This window comes from Argentina silus (genome assembly GCF_951799395.1).
Source record: "Argentina silus genome assembly, chromosome: 10".
In the NCBI taxonomy this organism is placed as follows: domain Eukaryota; kingdom Metazoa; phylum Chordata; class Actinopteri; order Argentiniformes; family Argentinidae; genus Argentina; species Argentina silus.
This window is the reverse complement of record NC_139664.1, coordinates 19,314,532-19,333,418: the sequence shown is the minus strand read 5'-3', so window position 1 is coordinate 19,333,418 and position 18,887 is coordinate 19,314,532. Positions and strand designations below refer to the sequence as shown.

General features: G+C 43.5%; 2 protein-coding genes across 2 annotated transcripts; both read left to right on the top strand.

Annotated features, from left to right (window-relative positions):
• Nucleotides 1-2,911: 2,911 nt before the first annotated feature.
• Nucleotides 2,912-5,422, top strand: LOC310811138 (pepsin A-like; the record flags this gene model as incomplete). Its single annotated transcript, XM_083679211.1, has 9 exons — nt 2,912-2,967; nt 3,133-3,283; nt 3,422-3,539; nt 3,649-3,767; nt 3,929-4,125; nt 4,335-4,451; nt 4,692-4,833; nt 5,007-5,105; nt 5,285-5,422. 9 exons carry the CDS (start codon nt 2,912-2,914, stop codon nt 5,420-5,422), a joined length of 1,137 nt encoding a protein of 378 aa, XP_083535337.1.
• Nucleotides 5,423-15,725: 10,303 nt separating this feature from the next.
• Nucleotides 15,726-17,024, top strand: LOC310811327 (uncharacterized protein; the record flags this gene model as incomplete). Its single annotated transcript, XM_083679448.1, has 2 exons — nt 15,726-16,757; nt 16,905-17,024. The coding sequence occupies 2 exons, from the start codon at nt 15,726-15,728 to the stop codon at nt 17,022-17,024; spliced, it is 1,152 nt and encodes a 383-aa protein (XP_083535574.1).
• Nucleotides 17,025-18,887: the final 1,863 nt, after the last annotated feature.

Genomic DNA, 18,887 nt, shown 5'->3' with positions numbered 1-18,887 from the left:
GGCATGGTGGTGCCTCCTTCCAGGTCATCCCAGGAATCACGTCTCTCCACCCTCTCTTCCTCCCTCTCCTCCCCCCTCTCTTCCTCCCTCTCCTCCCCCCGTCCCCTGTCCTCAGCCCTCTCCCTGGGCTCTGAGGACTTGGGTGTGTCCGAGCCGAGCTTTGATCTCCAGCTTTATCTGGACCGCCTGCTGCCTTGCGTCAACGGTCTGCTCTCACGGTTCGACCGGGTCAACCAGCTGACCGAAGACGTTCACGGTCTGGAGGTTAAGTTAGAGGAGGTGCAGAGGAGGAGGAGGAGGAGGGACTGGGATGAAAGAGGAAGAGAAGGAGAAGGAGAAGGAAGAGGTGAAGGAAGAGGAGGATCAGCTAGTGGAGGGGAAAGACGAGTAGGGGAAAGAATGGGGAGAAGGACAGCTCTGCTACCCCCCAAGCCTCGCATCTCTCTCCCTTCCTCTCCTCCTTCATTTAACCCCAACATCCTTCACTCCTTCTCTACCTCCTCTGTCAACCCCTCTTTCCCACACATTTGTAGCTCCTACTCTATGTCGGCCATCCTCCAGCCTCAGCCACATCTATCCAGAGATACCCACCCATCTGAGGCAGCCAAGTCTGCCCAGGGGAGCTCCGGTCTGGGCTTGGAGGTCGGGCCTATGTGGCCCCCTGGAGCTGGCTGGTTCCCCAGACGAAGGGCCTGGCACTCTGGGAGCTCTCACTCTGCCGATGCGGCTCAGAGGCCCACTCAGGCCCCTGGTGGAGGTGGTGGGGGTGGGGGTGGGGGTGCCTCTGGTGTGGCCAGGCCCAGGAGTGAGGAGGGGGACAGGAGACGCATCAGTGAGGGGGTGCCTGTGAAGAGGAAGGCCTGGACTTCAGATGGGCCAGAGACAGAGAAGGACTGAGACACTGAGACACATCTGATTAGTGGAGGCTGATGGAGGTTGAAATCAGAGGACGGGCTCATTGTAATGCATGGAGTAGAATGAGGAATGGTATCAAACATGTGGCATTCCAATCCATGCATTACAATGAGCCCATCCTCCGATTTCTGTCTCCACCAGCCTCCCCTGATGTACAATGCTTGTATCTGCACTGGGCTATGACTGATAATTACCTCAGTGAAAACACTGTATGACTATTGTAATACACTGTTATTGAAACAGTGCTATAGCCATGATACATGATAGACCTAGACCAGCTTAATGCTTCTTTATGAGTAAGTGGACTTGTGTGTAGGAGATCCTAATCTACCACCAATGTAGTGTATATCAGAAATGTTAAATAAAACCCTGACAGCCCTTGAAGACCATAGAAAAGTACTTCAAGAGACAACTTGTCCACGTTTGTCTACCTCTTTACCCATGCTTTGCCCATGCTGTTGTATCTCCTGCACGCCAAAGCAAAATGAATTAAGAGCTTTTGGATACGTTGTACTTCGTGTATGTCTGCCATATACAGGCTGACCTTTAAAATGCTTGTATTTGTAATCTCATTTGGACAGTGTGGAATACATTTTTCTGCAGACCAATAAAGACAAAATGGCGCTTGGAACACACACTGTGCTTTCTTTCCTTTGTAGTCTTAAAAGACACAATGTTCTTTTGATATAAATATTGTGGGGGGACATGCAGCGTTCGGCCTGTAGAGGGAGCTACAGGACCGTGGCCAGGGTTATGTCGGCGAGGCTCCGTTCCACACCTGTTGCAAATGAAGCCTCGTTGACTAGATACTTAAGATGTGTGTGCCTCTGCTTTTTCAGTAGGTGGGCTGGGAACGTCGAGAGACAGAGAGACGGAAACTGGAAAGTTGACGAGTGGGTTTTGGAAAGGCTGGAAAGCCTAAACACGTACTGTGGAACGTGATTGACTTTGTGAAAATAAACGGGACTATTCCCTTTAGCGAACACTGCGTCTGCCTCTGTGTACAACGGACCTTGTTACAAATATAATCTCTGTTTCTTATTCCTATCTGTCAGTCTGCCACTGACGTCCTTATGAATGTTTCCACTCTGGGCGATCCAATATCCTTGGAACGTTTCATATCATTCATACCTGTAATCACTCATTCTTATCATGCAGATTGCCTGTTTCGTGTTGGTAAGTAGTTCCACTACATGTAGCTATTAGTTTAACTACTGTACATTTTGCAGTAGCTTTGGTAGTTAAACTAAATTCAAATCCAGTCGTGTTTTCCGTAGTTAATACCTTTTGTTGCCATGTAACTGTGTCATGAGCTACTGTCACTATTCACTAGACCCCCCCCCCCCAAAAAAATAAAATAATAATAACTATAATTCCAGCCCTTGAATTTAAAATGTCCCTTTTCTTCCCTTACGGTTTCCCATGTCCTCACTTTTCCACCTCACCTGAATGATATAATGATATATCGCTCTACATAATAATATTCATAATTATTGTACCTTGACATTAAAAAACATTGAAATCCAAGACCTGAATCACATTTGCATGCCGCATGATTATTACAAAGCAAAAATCATGCCCTCTGTGTCCCATGTGACATCATGAAATGCACTTTTTCAAAGTTAGACATTGTCACAAGGTTATCCATTATTCCGCCATTACTTTCCATCTGCAATGGAAAATGCCTGTGTGTTTTGTAGCTTATCACTGTGATAAAGCAAGATGAAGGTAGATACAGGTGCTGGCCTACCTGTATAAAAGACACCACACACACCTATCTCATGTCACCCGTGCTCAAGGATCCACAGGTAAGTCTTGCTCCTCCAAAGGTTTCTTCCTACTGTACCTCTTGAGGTTTTCCTTACCACCGCTGCCTCTTCTTGCCCTTTTAGGGCCCTAAGTCTCAGGTTGCTGTTAAACACCTACAGGTGCACTACAAAGAACTAGACTGATGTGTTTGTTGATTGCCAGGTTGAACCGTACCAGAGCAGACATCATGAAGTGGGCTATCGTCTTATGTGCCATGGTGGCACTCTCAGAGTGTCTCATCCAGTAAGTTCAGAGCCATGGCCTTGCACCACGATGAATGGATGCGTTCGGAATATCAAAAGAACACATTTTACTTTGCTCCATTTCCTCCATGAGTGATTTGATTATTTAATGTGTAATATATTGAATACAAGTCATTGTTTATGCTGTTCATTTTGTTCCCTGCAGCATTCCTCTGATAAAGGGGAAGAGTGCCAGGGAGAATCTGGAGGAGCAGGGTCTGTGGGAGGAGTATAGGGTGAAGTACCCTTACAACCCCCAGTCCAAGTTCGACCAGAGCCTCTACGTCTCCACTGAAACCATGACCAACGACGCTGATGTAAGAGACTGGCCTGGCGGTCACAGCACACTGCCTTTAATTTGACTGCTAAATGATGAATTGCCATTTTTGCTTTCATGGGAGTTCTGCCTTTGTCTATCTTGTCTTATGGTTTACCTATGGCTCTCCTCTCCCTAGTTGGCCTACTATGGTGTGATCACTATTGGTACTCCCCCTCAGTCCTTCAAAGTGATCTTTGACTCTGGCTCCTCCAACCTGTGGGTGCCCTCTGTCTACTGCAGTAGCACGGCCTGCCGTATGTACAGTACACAGCATAAATATACACACACACACACACACACACAGTGTAATAACAAGTTGGTGAATGACCTAGTCAAAGATAACCATCTCTCCTCTCCTTACAGAAAACCACAAAAAGTTCAACCCGAACAAAAGTTCAACCTATAAGAACGCTGGCAAAAGCCTCGCCATCCAGTACGGAACTGGCAGCATGACTGGTATCGAGGGATACGATACTGTTGTGGTGAGGAACACAACCATGCTTAATACCAAGGTGGTGTTGTGTAGGTTTTGTGACCTGTCATGCGATTAGAACGTGACTTATTCACATGTCATCGTGATACCTGGTATTTCAGTCCACCTAGATCTGTTCTTCTGGTAATTTCCATCATGTGTTCTCCTCAGGTGGGTCAGATCGCCGTCAAGAACCAGATCTTTGGCTTGAGTCAGACCGAGGCTCCCTTCCTGGCCCATATGACAGCAGATGGTATCCTGGGTCTGGCTTACCCTCGGCTGGCAGCCTCTGGGGCCACACCTGTGTTTGACAACATGATGACTGAGGGTCTCCTCGACAAAGACATTTTCGGTGTCTACCTGAGCAGGTAAGGAGCTGGAGAGAGTATCTCTTTATCTGAACGGAGAAGGTGCTGGAGAGTCCGTTGCATCTTTTCCTCAACAGTTCTCTCTTTTAGGCAGCCTAAATAGTCTGTTTTTACCTGACCAGGTGTGGATGGCTATCAGACTCTTTTGACTCTACAAATATGTAACCCCCCCTTCCCCTCTCTCTTTCTCTCTCTCTCTCTCCCTTCAGTAACTCTGCGAGTGGTAGTGTGATGACCTTCGGTGGTGTTGACCACAGCCATTACCATGGCCCGGTCACCTGGATCCCCCTGTCCTCCCAGATGTACTGGCAGATCACTATGGACAGGTACAGCACCATAGGGGGTTTGGACGCTTATGGAGGGTTTAAGCAGGTTGTTTATGGTCATATAATATTTCATTACTAACAGATTACTGCAGACAGAATATGGTAGCGGTTTTACATGTTTATAGAGGGTCATAGAGGGTTATAAAAGGGTCCGACACATTTCAAGCACCGGCAGCACTCAAGCACTATTGAAATTGGGGTTAATGAAAGGGTTACATCTGCATGGCATGTCTACCACAGTGTCACCGTCAACGGCCGGGTTGTGGCTTGCAATGGTGGGTGCCAAGCTATCATCGACACTGGCACCTCTCTGATTGCCGGACCCCAAGGTGACATCTACAACATAAACAACGCTGTGGGAGCCAGCTACCAGAATGGAGACGTAAGTAGCCTACTGTAGCCTACTGTAGCCCGAATGACTCAGCGATTGCACAGTGTGTGGATTGTAATAAAAAGATAGGCTTTTAACAGTCCCATTCTCATAGCAGAGGGTGGTGATTATGTCATTCGCTCCTTTTCTCTCTCACTAACCCCCTCTTTCTCTACCTCCCTCAGTATGTTGTGAACTGTAACAGCATTAACAGCTTGCCTACATTGACCTTCAACATCCAAGGAAAGGCCTTCACTCTGCCAGGCTCTACCTATATCCGCCGGGTAAGACCACCACTGTGTGTGTGTGTGTGTGTGTGTGTGTGTGTGTGTGTGTGTGTGTGTGTGCGTGTGTGTGTGTGTGTGTGTGTGTGTGTGTGTGTGTGTGTGTGTGTGTGTGTGTGTGTGTGTGTGTGTGTGTGTGTGTAAAATCAAGTCTGACCAAATCTGTCTCACCACTACAGTCCGCCTACTATGGCTGCAGCACCGGTTTCCAGAGTGGTGGCTCCAACCTGTGGATCCTGGGTGATGTCTTCATCAGACAGTACTATTCCATCTTCAACAGAGCCAAGAACATGATCGGCTTGGCCAACGCTCGTTAATCAAACCCAGATTAAGATGCCCTCCAGTAACATCTGAGAAGACTAATATCCTTGGTATATTAGACACAGTAGACACGAATAAAATTAGTGAGCATCATGAAAGGTGTGATGGTCTTTTGTTCATGTTTCACAGTGAGAGTTACTCCACACACACAACAATATGAATGAGCTCATGTGCCCCTTGATTGGATGACCTTTTCCATGTTAATATTCATCTAGAAATAACCTTACAAAAGGCACTATTGGATGACTTAGTGTCAGACAGACAATCATTAATCAACATAATCGTACTCATGGCAAAGAAATTCATTTTTGCTTGGAATCTGTGCAGATATCATACCACACACTTAAAGGGCCACTCCAGTGAAAGTTCTACATTTTTATTTCCTGTGCCCATGATGTTCCAATGAAAATCATTGTTTTAGTGGAAATAAGTTCCATTTTGACTTACAGTTTCAAATCTCAGTCTGCCTCCTAAAATAAACAAATAAAAAGCGAATAAGCCGTGGCAGGTGGAGTGAGCTGACTTGTAGGTTTCTCTGAATGGAACTTATCCCAGATGTTCTGTTTTTCTTGCATGCACTTTGTTGAATGATGATGTATAACTATTGCTGGCGTGGGTCATTATTGGTTTATTGGTTGAGTTGGGAAACAGGTCCTCTACAGGTCAATACAACACTTAGAGAGTTGGCAACCTGCTCAGATCATGACAGAGAATCTCAATCACAATGCTGTCATAGAGAAGCATTCTTCTTAAATATCATAGAGATAGAACAGATAGAACAGTTCTACTCTGTTGTTCCATATCTATGGTGAACACCTTCACGCTCGCACTTTTTCAATGTAACAACATTTATACCACTGTGGGTTCTCTTATCTTAAGGTAAATACCCAGAAACTGTTAAATATTTTAAATGTGCATAAGCTGAAACTATCTGACCACACAAACAGGAGTGTGCAGGCTTTTGTTACAGCCTAGTGAAACTATTGACTCAACTTGTCATTGTTTTCATTCGACCAATAGCATTTGAATCAGGTGTGTTATCGAAGAACACTGTGCACACATTACAGCCCTCCTAAATTAGACTTGCTGCTTACCACTACCATCATGTAACTTATACATATGTGTCTCATCCAGAAACCTCCCTCTCTGCAAAGCTGCTGGGACTCAAAACAGCAAGTCATTGTCTCATACAATGAAAACGAAATCAGGAAGCCATGGACCTTCCCCAAGGACCCCTGGACGAGTCATAGCAGTCGAAAAAAAAAAAAAAAGTCATAGCAGTCCTGAATGCGAAGCTAAAGGCCGGAAGACCATGTTAGTGACCTACTACTGAAACACTGTAGTGTGGAAACACCATATTTACATGATGGTATACAGTTGATAAATGCACAAAAAAAATGATTTGGACTAGTTTTAGATGACAACGATGTTATGGGATATACCTTAATAATTGGATGGAATAACTGAGAGATATATTTTGAGAATGATTCCTCACATACTAGTGCAGTGCTTTTAGCCCTGTGTGTCTCTGGCCAGAATGAATGCACTGTGCGTGGAATAGAGTTTAATACGAGATTTGATCACTGTGTTTGACAGCTCAGTTCTTCGTCTGCGGTCTGAATCTGACAGACTGGCAAGTGTGTGTTCTGGCACCTCTGTGACATCATGCGCACATCAACACTGAGGAGTTTCCCTACGCTGATGTCATGGGTGAAAAACCAGAGACCCGGAGAGGGCCCAGCTTGTGTGAACATCATCGGTGCCGACTTTGTGAATTATCAGGAGTTTGCTTCCATTGTCATCAAGCTTAATGAGAGCCTGTGAAGAAGAAAAAAACAACAACTCAGTGTAAATTTTTTGCTGAGTTTTTAGAAAGTTCGAATGTATTATCATATATTCAAACTCAATTCCTTAAACTACAGTTTGACAAGGGAATAACTAGAACACTTTCTCCTACACATGTGTAAGTCCATGTGTATGTACTATATGTGTGTGACTATAAGCCTATTCATTAAAATGTGTACGTATACTACCTCTGCCAATAGACCCAGGGTTTTGTATCACAGATGGTTGTGCACTCACCCTTGACTCATGTGAGCAACATGCAACAATAGGACCGTGAGATAGACATAATATTACGGATTTACGTAATATGATGGAACACATATTGCATGAGTGTTAGCGATAAATCCAGGCAGTCAGGCTCGAAGTTTGGACAATATAAATAGTGAAGTGACCCTCTGACCAATCGATCCTATCGTTTCTTTCTTTAAGTGATCGATGAAAACATCGAGGTCAGGGCATAGACTTTTACTCGAGTCCAGTCTAGAAAGCGAACTATGGAAAAAAAAATACGAAGAGAAGATGCCATTCAAATTCAGACATAACAGACTAAAAGAGAACAGCTCATGTTGTTTTAAAGTGTAGCTGCTTGTACCACACTAATAGCAACGACTGAGAACCTCAGAGACAGGGATTTGGACTTGAAAGTAGATGATTTTGCTGAACACAAGACACATCAAATGAGTGAATAGTAGGTATCTTTTCGTAGCGGATGGAAGGGGATTGTTGATATAGCCTATCTCATGGTATAATGCAAAGGACGTCTCGCCAGTTATTAACAGTAGTTTAATAGCTGTCATTATTCGAACATGTGGGGCCAATCAAAGACATTTTCACCCGGCCGGTCGTGAGTAGCTTCGCCACTGCGCTATCTCTTGTGTAAATTGATAAATTGCTTTTTCGTGTACTCATCTTCATCCACAGCCGTCTTTATAATTAAATGGAGTTATTGTTTTCTAAGCTGTGAATTCATTAATTTGTGTGACTTGTTAAACGTATGACATTTTATTAGAAATTCAGAGGTTGTCATGGAGATAGCTTGGCGCTGGCACGACAGAAAAAGTGATTGACTTGGCAAATTTGACAAATGTCAACGGTGATGACGTCATCGTAACAATGGGCTTGTATTGATATATAATCGTATCGACAGACGTGAAGCTCATTTCTGCAAGTTGCGGTATGGAACAAGCTTCGAAAGGAAAACAGGTAGGCTACATTTACTAACAAAGCATTTTATGTCATTTTATTTTAGTCATTCGACTCTTGACAATTGTGGTTATGGTGTACTCTGCTTACTGTAACTCTCAACTTTACTGTAACTCTCAAATAAGAAGGGTGTGAAATCAGGCTTACTTAACATGGCACTGCAATACAACTGTTGAATTCACCTAAAAATTTACCAAATGCCCATATGTGCACAAAATGCAGTTTTTACAGTATGTATGCATATAGCTGAGTTGCTTCTTTTTCAGAAGAACGCCTCCTTGGCTCCTGAGACAATGGGGATACCCCCTAAATCAGCCAAGCATCCTCATCCACCAGTGGGAAGGCCTCCTCAGATTTTGAGAAAGACTCCTGAGAATACTCGGAGCAGATTGGCTGCAATGACCAAACTTCCTGTTTTACCTGGGGTTGGCCTCACGTTGACCAGGTTACGCCTGGGTGAAAAGGTAGGCCCCGTGACACACTACACCTCATTTCAGATCAGAATATTGCCAATGAAAGTAAAGGTAGACATGTAGGCTCTGTACAGAAACAGACCCTAGTCCCTACTCCCCAAGACAGTTGTGTATATTTGAAAGGACTGGATAGGTATAAGCAAGGCCCTGTCCAGTAACATAGCCACTACTCTCAAGACATGAGTACATCTGAAATGACTGGGGAGTCATAAACAAGATGGCTAGTAGATTCCACCTATTCTGTCGTAGGACATGTTTTAGTTACTAACATCTTGTTTTACAGCTATCTGATCCAGTCAGCAGGTCTCTGTGGATTGAGACTCAGTCTAGTGTTTTATTACTTGGTAAAATGCAATTAGACCATCTGCGAAAGAGGAAATTACAGTACACGCTTTATCAGATTCAGATTAGCTTCACAATCCTTCTTTAAAAAGACATGATGGTCAGAGCAAAATCCAAGGGCCAAACTCATCATGTTTTACCAGCTTTCCCCTCATCTAGGCCCATCAGAGCAGTTAGAGAATTATAAAGAAAGATTGCATTTTAAAAGTGACCCTCTTACTTACCAAGCGCCAGACTGTGGTGCAGTAAAAGTAAACTACTAATGTCATTCCTCCAGTTGTTCCAGCCAACAACCGATTTCAACATCAGTGACCCCAACTGTCACATTATAAGGCCCAGTTACAGCAGCTTGCATGACCCAAACCTCAATGATTACTACCATAAGAAGGACATGCATGACAAGTTGAAGAAGCAAAACTTCATCACGGAAGATGACAAAGTAAGTTCATGTGATGCGTATTACTCCTTACCATTGTAAGGTGAAACTGAACTTAATTAATGATGTTTCAGGATACACTTTAATCCAGACCATATTTATTTCTCACATAATGTGGTATCTTCCCAAGGTTGTATGCTCGTTGAAGGAGTACAACACCTTCAAACAGTACCTGGATACTGTTCAAACTGACCTTGACAAATCCTTCAGAATACAGATGGTAATGTTCAGTGTTCTAAAATAAACATTTAGTTGAGATCACACATGAAGTAACTTGATTATAGACATTTGAAATAATCGCTCAAATAATCTCTGTAACATGCCCTTTCCTCATGTTGGTACATACAGTATCTAAAATATGCAAATACAGTTTTTATTTGATCATATTTCAGAAGGAACACATGATGAATCTAGTGAAGCTGCAAGGGGAAGGCCAGATTGCTGAGAATGTTACTCTGGCTGACATGAGAGAGTTTCTGTTGGAGGAAGGAGCTAAGAAACTGAAGCAACATCAGTCGACCAGTGATTCCAGGTGGGCAGGATGTACATTTGTGACCACATCCCCATTGTGATGAATGATCAAAACTTGGACTGAATCCGTATAGCCTCATGTGAAAGTATTTTGTTCTGTGTTGGAAATGTCCAGTAAATGATTTGTTGAATTCAGTGATAGGGACAGGGGACAGAAAGATGGCCTGCAAACTGCATCATGTGTCACACAGACAGAGGACGTTCTCTGTAAACAGCTGGTAGGGATGTTAAGGAGAGCAAACACTGTTAGAGATTTGAGATTTGATAATGACATGAAAATGACAGTTCCTTGATCTTATGCAATTGCTTTGAAATGACCATGTACTCTAAGAGTAGTATTAAACTCCTGTTCCTATCCAATGCAGTATGAGGAGCGATCTCGCCTCAAACTCATTGAAAAGGATGTACAGCAAGAGGTCAACAAGGCAAGGTACCTGAAGGAGGTCAAAGACCAGCAGGACAGCAAGGTAAAATGTTACACTTTTATATTTTACAAAGCTCCCAAAAACGTATTAAAAACTAACAGCACATCCAGCTTCAATAATTCAGAGATGTATGGAATGATAGAACCAACACATCTGTTTTAAGCCATGGAGGCTGTGTACAAATGTCAATGTTTTTACCCTAGAACAATAAACCTTTAGTATTTTTGCACTTCAATGTCACAAGAAGGGTGATAGCTTATGTGGCAGCTAAGTTGACAAGTTCCAATTCAATAACCTTGTTTTTACCTTGGACATATCCAAATAATGTTTCTCCTCACAGAAAAAAAGTATGTACGAACTAAAACAAGCCATTCAGCAGAGAAAAATGCAAGAGATGGTGAATAACATCCATGACTATAAAATAATGACAGAAGCCAGTAGCAATGGCAAAAGGCTCCTGGAACAACTATATGAAACACCACAACTTGGTAAGATTTCACATTAAGTCATGGGATTTGGGGTTGAAAGTTTCAAGACCATTTAAAATCAACATGTAAAACAAAATCACATCAATTATCTATACTGTGAAAAAGATTGTTTCACTGGCAGGTAAGTAAATTTCACTGACAAAGTATCGTAACTAATACATATATATTCACTGCCTATTGTTTTTGAGGGGCATTTCTGTAATTCCGTAATGTATGGTGGCCACAGTATTGACATGTTCATTGCCAATTAATAATAGATTGTGAATAGATGTCATTTGACATTTTCTGTATTTGTAGGGATGACTCCTATGGATGAGCATTGCCTGCTCCGAAGGAGACGAACCCTGGAACGCCTTGCACCTCTGCCCAGCAACGCCAGAGTGAAGGTGGAGAAGGCAAACAAGACAGAGCAGGTACAGATGAAATAACATTGTTGATATTTTTAGGGTCAGGGTTAGTATATTGATGTTACTCATTATACACTTTCAAGGTCACACTTTGCATTACATTGCCTCTTTACCTGTGTAACAACTTGATAATTACACTAGTAACAACATTGTATTAATAAGCTGTTACCTAGTACCTTTTTTGTTTTAAGGGGTAGAATAGATTTGAAATGAGTAAATAGGATTGGGGAACATGAAAAGAAAATAATAATTATACTTCTACTTACAGTCTAAAATTATTCAAGGCAAGAAAATAAGACAATCAGAGAGGAAGAGTTCTAAAGGACCTGTCGTGAGGCTCCCCAGTTACCCAATACTGGCGAAGACTCTGAAATCAGGCGCCCTCACCAAAGCAACGTGTCAGACGCAGCTAAAATCAGTTGTCAGGCACGCTGTCCTAGACCATCTAGGGACAAAGGGCGTCAGGAGGCGGCTAGCTGAGTCAATCAAGTGTGAGGTGAAACTCAAGACTTCGGCACGAGGGTCGAAACCAGCAGCACAACGGGCTTGCAGTGCCAGAATTGCTTCTGACATGCTGAAGTGTGTTTCTCGGGTTGTCAATCCATTTAAACCCAGCGACGAGCCCGTCTGCAGGATTCTCGGGGGGAATAAAGATAAAAAGCCCAGCGGTCAATCGGATGATCCATCATCCATGGATGAAGAAAAGCTCAACAGCTATGTGACGACGTTGATCGCCGGTATTTTGGAGGAGGTCAAGCAGCAAGTCATCGTAAAGGTTCAACAGGTCTGCCCTAAAGTATTTCAAGTGGCCACTGCAAAGGCAAGCAAAACTGCCCTGGATGTGGTTACCAATATGCTGGAGGATGTGAAGGACCATGTAATGCAGGGCAACATTGGGCTAAACACATTTTTTGATGTTGAAGCGGTAAATCCAGAGCCATTTGACAGCCAATCTCCTACAATGTCGGCTTTAGAGGTGGCACATGCTGAGATGGAGGAGGCCGGGCTCCAGTCCGAGCTAGACGATGGACATCCAGGGACCTGGATGTCATCAAAAAACATGGACTACATTGCCACAGGCCTCATGGAAAGTGTGTTTAATAACATACTGGATCAGGACCTCGTACTGCTTCAGGAGCCCGGCACATTGGTCTCACATGAAGTCTCTCTGCCCCCAACAGATGGAGAGATGTCTAACTCTGGGGTTAGTCAAGGTTCTTTAAAACCACCCTCCCCAGTCAATTGTGTGACGTCCCTTAAAGACAAATACGTTTCGATGTCATCCCTCAATGATTTGACGAAATCCGCAGGCAATGATCATTTTGCATGCAGCAAAGGCCTCTTCTCTGCACTCCCTAATTTTCCTTTAAAGGGAAAAGTTACTGAACAGATTTCATATTCGAAGGGGTCTGTGTCCATGGAAGAGCAGCTACGCTCCATCTCCCCATCACCCAATGTGACTGAAGCAGAGAGTCAGAGGATATCTGACACAGATGAAGAGGACGGGAAATCCACATCCCCAGTGCCGCTCCAACTGTCGTCCACCATGTCGGTCCTGGATGTTAACCGGCTCCTCACCCCAGGCAGACAGGAGAAGCTGGGGTTGCCATGGCGACCAACGCATCACCTGATAGATAACCCGGGTGTCCCTCCAAAGAAGGTGAAAATTCACACGGTCTACAGAAACCCCCTTTTCTTCCCCACTGAGGCCGTGCAATCAACCAGTACGTCCTCGTCTGATGGAGAATCCTCTACTCCAGAGAAGGCCCTGAGTCAGGCTGGCTCAGATGAGGAAGGAGTCGATGAGAACATGCTGGCCTGGATGACCTCCCTTCGGGACACCCTCAACGCATTTCCGCCCATTGCACCTACCCCACCCACCTCACACCCTCCTTCGCGCCGTGGTTTATCTACCAGAAGAAGAACTGTCTCCAGAACCTCACATCAGAGAAAGAGTGAGAACTGAGAGGGACTCAGTTGCCTGTATTATTTTGAATTGCATTGAAATAATGTAAAAATATATTCAAAATGAAAGAGAACACCCTGTCCAGTTCTTTTCAGTCTTTCTGATATTTGTCCTTACGATGTCCATCTTGGCCTTTCTCACAGTTGCCTCTTCAATGTAACATGTACATTTCATACACAGTTGCTCCTCTGTTCACTATACATTGCAGATAGATAGATATTTATATTCGATACAAAAACATATGTTTTTAAGTTAGATATTTTGAGTTGTCAAATAGCCGAAAAAGACCGGAAATTCAACTGAGCGCCATAACTCAAAATATGACTGTTAGTACAGTAGCTTTGTTAGGCTATTGTACTTCAAACAACATAGTTACACTCAGCACTGGACATGTTGTTTAGGATTCACACCTTAATGGGATTGATTAGAGACTCCGTTTTGGCAAGTAGATATCTTGGTCATCTCAGGCCATGAGTAAACCATTTCAACAACAGCTTTGAACAATACCATTACAATATAATGTTAATACACTTAAGTATATGTAAAGTAATTTGCATATAACCCAGCATTTCTGTCTTTGGTTAACAATAGCACTTACAGTTTGCTTATTTATTGGATTCAATGCTCATTTTGAGATTGGATTATGTATTAACAGTGCTAACCTTCAGTTTTGTGCATTTAGTTGCCAACTGTAACATAACACAAACACAAGGTATGGCAGGTAGTCACATATTAACGTGAACATCCTATGGGCTTACTTGCTTGGAGGTTGGCCTTGTTTAGAGATTGAGTTACTGAATTGAATGGAAACATGTCATATCCCCCTCAAACATAATTGGGACTGAATGGTTGAATATTTAAAACCAAAAAAGCAATTTAACAGTATGAGTCCTTATTCATGATCAAAAACTATGTTTTAAATGAGAAGTTATGGCTTGTCAAAAGCTGCAAAATACAGGAAATTCAAAATGAGCATCACCACCCATAACGTCACCTATGCACTAACAAGGTTTTCCAGCACGCAGCTTTAATGTTGTGTTAATGTTACTGTATGTTGGTCTACTGTACTTCAAACAACATGTACTCACCACTGGGCAGGATGCTTAGGATTCAAAGCTTCTCTCGAACAGCCTAATTCATCCTCTTCAGAGTGATGGTACACACCCATAGAGCAGCGTTTCCCAACCGCTGTGCCGCGGCACACTAGTGTGCCGTGAGAGATCGTTGGGTGTGCCGTGAGAAATTATCCAATTTCACTTTTTTTTTATTAACATTTATTAATTATTATCTGCAAATAATATGCCATTGTCGAGTGTCTGTGCTGTAATATAGTGACTGGCAGAGTAATGTAATATTCGTCCGGGTGGCAGCAGGTAGCTAATTGCCTCTTTCCTGCATAGAGACAAGAGAATTAGTGACGCATGCGACAGGTCGTGGTTGACAGTGATGGAGAAGTTTTTAAAATGGAAAAATGCAAACTCCGAACAGGGCCCTGGACAAGATTCTGACCCAGGTGAAGGCCCTAGTATGAGTGGTGGTAAAAAGAACACTGGCCTAGGCTACAGATTCCCAACCGTGATATGCTGACTGTGTAACGCATAAAATGGATTCATGTTGGAAATTGCTCATGGTCCCACATTTAAAAGTAAGAAGTTGTAAGGCAGTAGATTTTGACGAAACAATAAATAACACTAACCCTAACCCTACATTTTAAAAACTGTTCACTGGTGCAGGTGTACGCAACATACGTAACCTATTAGATATAGGAGCAAAACAATATTTGAAGCATTCAAACGATCTAAATGGCCACTTTATTGTCAATATACATTATTTTACACTTTGCAAAAAAATGACCACGTCATTTTAGAATATTGGCAAAGCGAGAACATTTTTTAGCACTGCGTGGGGATTTGCTGGGCATTGTTGTCGTGACAACAGACGCAACAATGCCCCGACGTTTAATGCGCAATAAAAACATAATGATTCTAAAATAGTATTCAGACAAGACTGCTTTGATTTCACACTCAACTTTTCAACCGATTAATTAGCATGCCTTTATTTACAACAAATTAAAGATGGAGAGAGGAACGATTGTTGATCTGCTTAAATCAAAGGACAACACGATTTTTCACCTAAGACAGACCCTCCAAAATATGTCTACGGGAGACTTTATAGGTAACAATATGCAGATGTGTAGGCTCCAGATGGAGAGAAAGAGCAGAGAGATGACTGCACAGTACCAGGCCGCTCTGAGTGAGAAGGACAAGAAGTTCTACTCTCTCCGGCAGCTCCTAGACAACCACCAGCTAAACGAGCAGAGAACCATCAGGGCCCTGGAGGATAGGTGGAAGAAGGAGAGAGAAGGTCTAGAGACGGGGAGGAGGCATGTTGTCGAGTGGGGACTCTCCACCTTCAAACAAAAAGATGACGTCATTCTTTCTCTTGGCCTCAAAGTGGAGTCCCTTGAGAAGGAGGCCGAAGCTACCAAGGAGAGAGAGAGGAAATGGGTAGAGGAGAGGAGCGAAATGGAGAGCAGGGCGAGAGACGTAGAGGTGAGGGAGATATACAGGGTCAAAGAGAAAGAGAAGCAAATCAACTATCTCCTTCAGGCTATGGAGAGGTCTAAAAGAAAACAGGACAAAATGGCCAAAGCCCACACAGACCTCCAGAACCTCTGTGCCTCACAGGAGAAGAACTGGAGAGCAGAAAGGGAGGAGATGGAGAGGCAGGCCAGAGAGGCAGAGCAGAGGAAGATGGAGGAGAGAAATGAGATGGCCACCCTCCAACAAACCCTGGAGTCTCTACAAACCCAACTGGATGACATGTCCAAGGCCCACGTGGACCTCCAGACCCTCTTAGCTGCTCAGCAGGAGGAACGGAGAATGGACAATAATGAGAAGACCAGAGAGATAGATAGTCTCAGCGAGGCCCTCTACTCTTCCCAACTCTACTCTGTTCAAATGGAAAAGTCCGCTAGCTGTCTCCGGGCCCTCTCTGTGAGAGAGAGGAAGGAGATGAGGGAGATGGAGAGGAGGATGAACAAGGCTGTGGAGAAGTGTCTGACCAAGGAGAAAGAAGTGGAGACCTTGGAAAGAGAGAGGGAGGAGCTGCGACAGCTGCAGAAGCTGAAGGACTGCGAGGATGAAAAGGAGAGACAGGAGATGAGAGATCAGCTCGCCATGAAGGCCATAGAGCTGGAGAAAGCTGAGAAAAAGGTACAGTACTGGCACTTCAATGAATCATTGGACTTATCTACATTACTTTAATGAAAACAGGGTAAAAAACAGTTGATCATCATGTTATAAAGCCCGAAGTTGTTGTCATTACGTGGTTTTGTACTTTAATACCATATCTCGTTTCAGATCCATTCAAGGAAAGGATTCATGAAGTTCTTCAAGCGACAGAACAGGGCCGACATCCCGGATGGAAAGAAAGTGAATGGCAGGAATGAGAGAGAGAAGAAAAAGAAGGAGTCCTGTTAAGGATGATTGCTGTCCTTCTTTTTATTTTTGCAAACCCTCCCCACCACCCCCACCCCCCCCCCACACACTTTTCCTACCTTCCCATCAACCCCCCCCCAGTCCCGTCCTCCAGCCCCCCAGCCCTCCAGCTCCCTAGCCTCCTAGCTCCCTAGCCCCCAGCCCCCTAGCCTCCAGCCCCCTAGCCCCCTAGCTCCCTAGCCTCCAGCCCCCTAGCCCTCAGCCCCCAACTCTCTCTCCCTCCCCCCTCCTCCCTCTCTCCATCCCTAACCCTAACCCTAACCCTAACCCAATTCTCCTTATAGTCTTATTTTGATCCTTATAGCATTTTCTGTCAAATGGACTGAGATAAATAAACCATCTGATTATCTCCTAAACACCATGACTGAAGTACATCATTGACTTGTATTCTTTTTCCATTGTGTTTATCATCCACCCACTCTCATTCAAGTTCACTTTGTTCTAGCTTAGACTTCCACAGTCTCAATGTCTAGCTCTCATTTAGCCAGTCTGAGTAATGTGCGTGTGCATGCATGTGTGTGTGTGTGTGTGTGTGTGTGTGTGCGCGTGTGTGTGTGTGTGTGTGTGTTTGTTTGTGTATGTGTGTTTGCATATAGGTAGACGTGTGTGTTTGTGTTTGTGTGTGTGTGTGTGTGTGTGTGTGTGTGTGTGTGTGTGTCTGTCGCTCTCCTTATGTTATGCCAACACACTTAAATATGACTAATACTGTAGGACTACACACAAGCTGCTGTTGTTATAGTTTATAACTTATTTATAACTCATTTTGACATTTTACATTTACACTTTAGCCATTCAACGCTCTTTTCTAGAGCCACGTATGCACAATAGGTGCAGTTGTCTAAAGTCAGTGAAACAATATATCACAATCATTGCAAGTAGGCTAATCATTGTGCACAAGTGCAGGTATTTATTAAGTGCAGGTCCCTCACAAGTAGGAAATGTTGGGAAGTGCAATGGTGGTTATTAGAACAGTGCCTCTACTCCCACTCTAGCAATCTGAATTCATCTACTGTAGGTGTAGTTGCGCAGATGTCTCACACGTATGAAGAAACGCATGCCCTAATATCGGGACAGATTCGTAATTATTTGAGTTGAGTAGATTCTGCGATTACAACAGATTAATAATGAGTTATTTGATTAGGATAGCAGTCTGTTGTATTGTAGCATACAAGTACCGTACGTGTACTGTGCGTAGTCCTACTTTGAAGTCCCCGAACTCCGTGCGTAAAAATATATCCAAATTACCAGTAGCCTAGAGGACAGACTGCATACAGAAGAATATGCAGGTCAGTGCTTCATTGAACAGGTCTGTTGTGCCCCACCTAAAACCTGAGTCCATCATGGAAGCCCATTTGGGGGCTTCTGCCCACCTACTTAAGACAAAAAGCTGTGTGCTGTAAATTTGTAAATTCTGTTAATATTTTGCTATTTTGTAAATTTTCTGGCAATACTTGCTATTGTTTTTTATGTCCATGCACCAACCTCACCAAGTCAATTTCCTGTATGTGCAAATATACTTATACCAAATAAAAGAATTCTGATTCTGAAACACTAACGCAGGTATATGTTTGTTGGTTTACACACATAGGCCTCATTTATTTCTATATGATACTAGAACGTAAGCCTATTCTAATTGTAACATGACCACACGTATTGTGAAACAGAAGGGAAAACATTGTTATCCTCGTAAAGGCACCCCTTTCATTCATGTCATGATGATTATCTGCAATAGCGTTCACATAACGTAGCTAGCAAGCTATAGCTAGTCCAGGCGATACAAGGGATATTTCTCTGTACAGCTGTCGAACGTGGCTGGAAATGGTACTTGCTTTGCTGCCCCCTTGT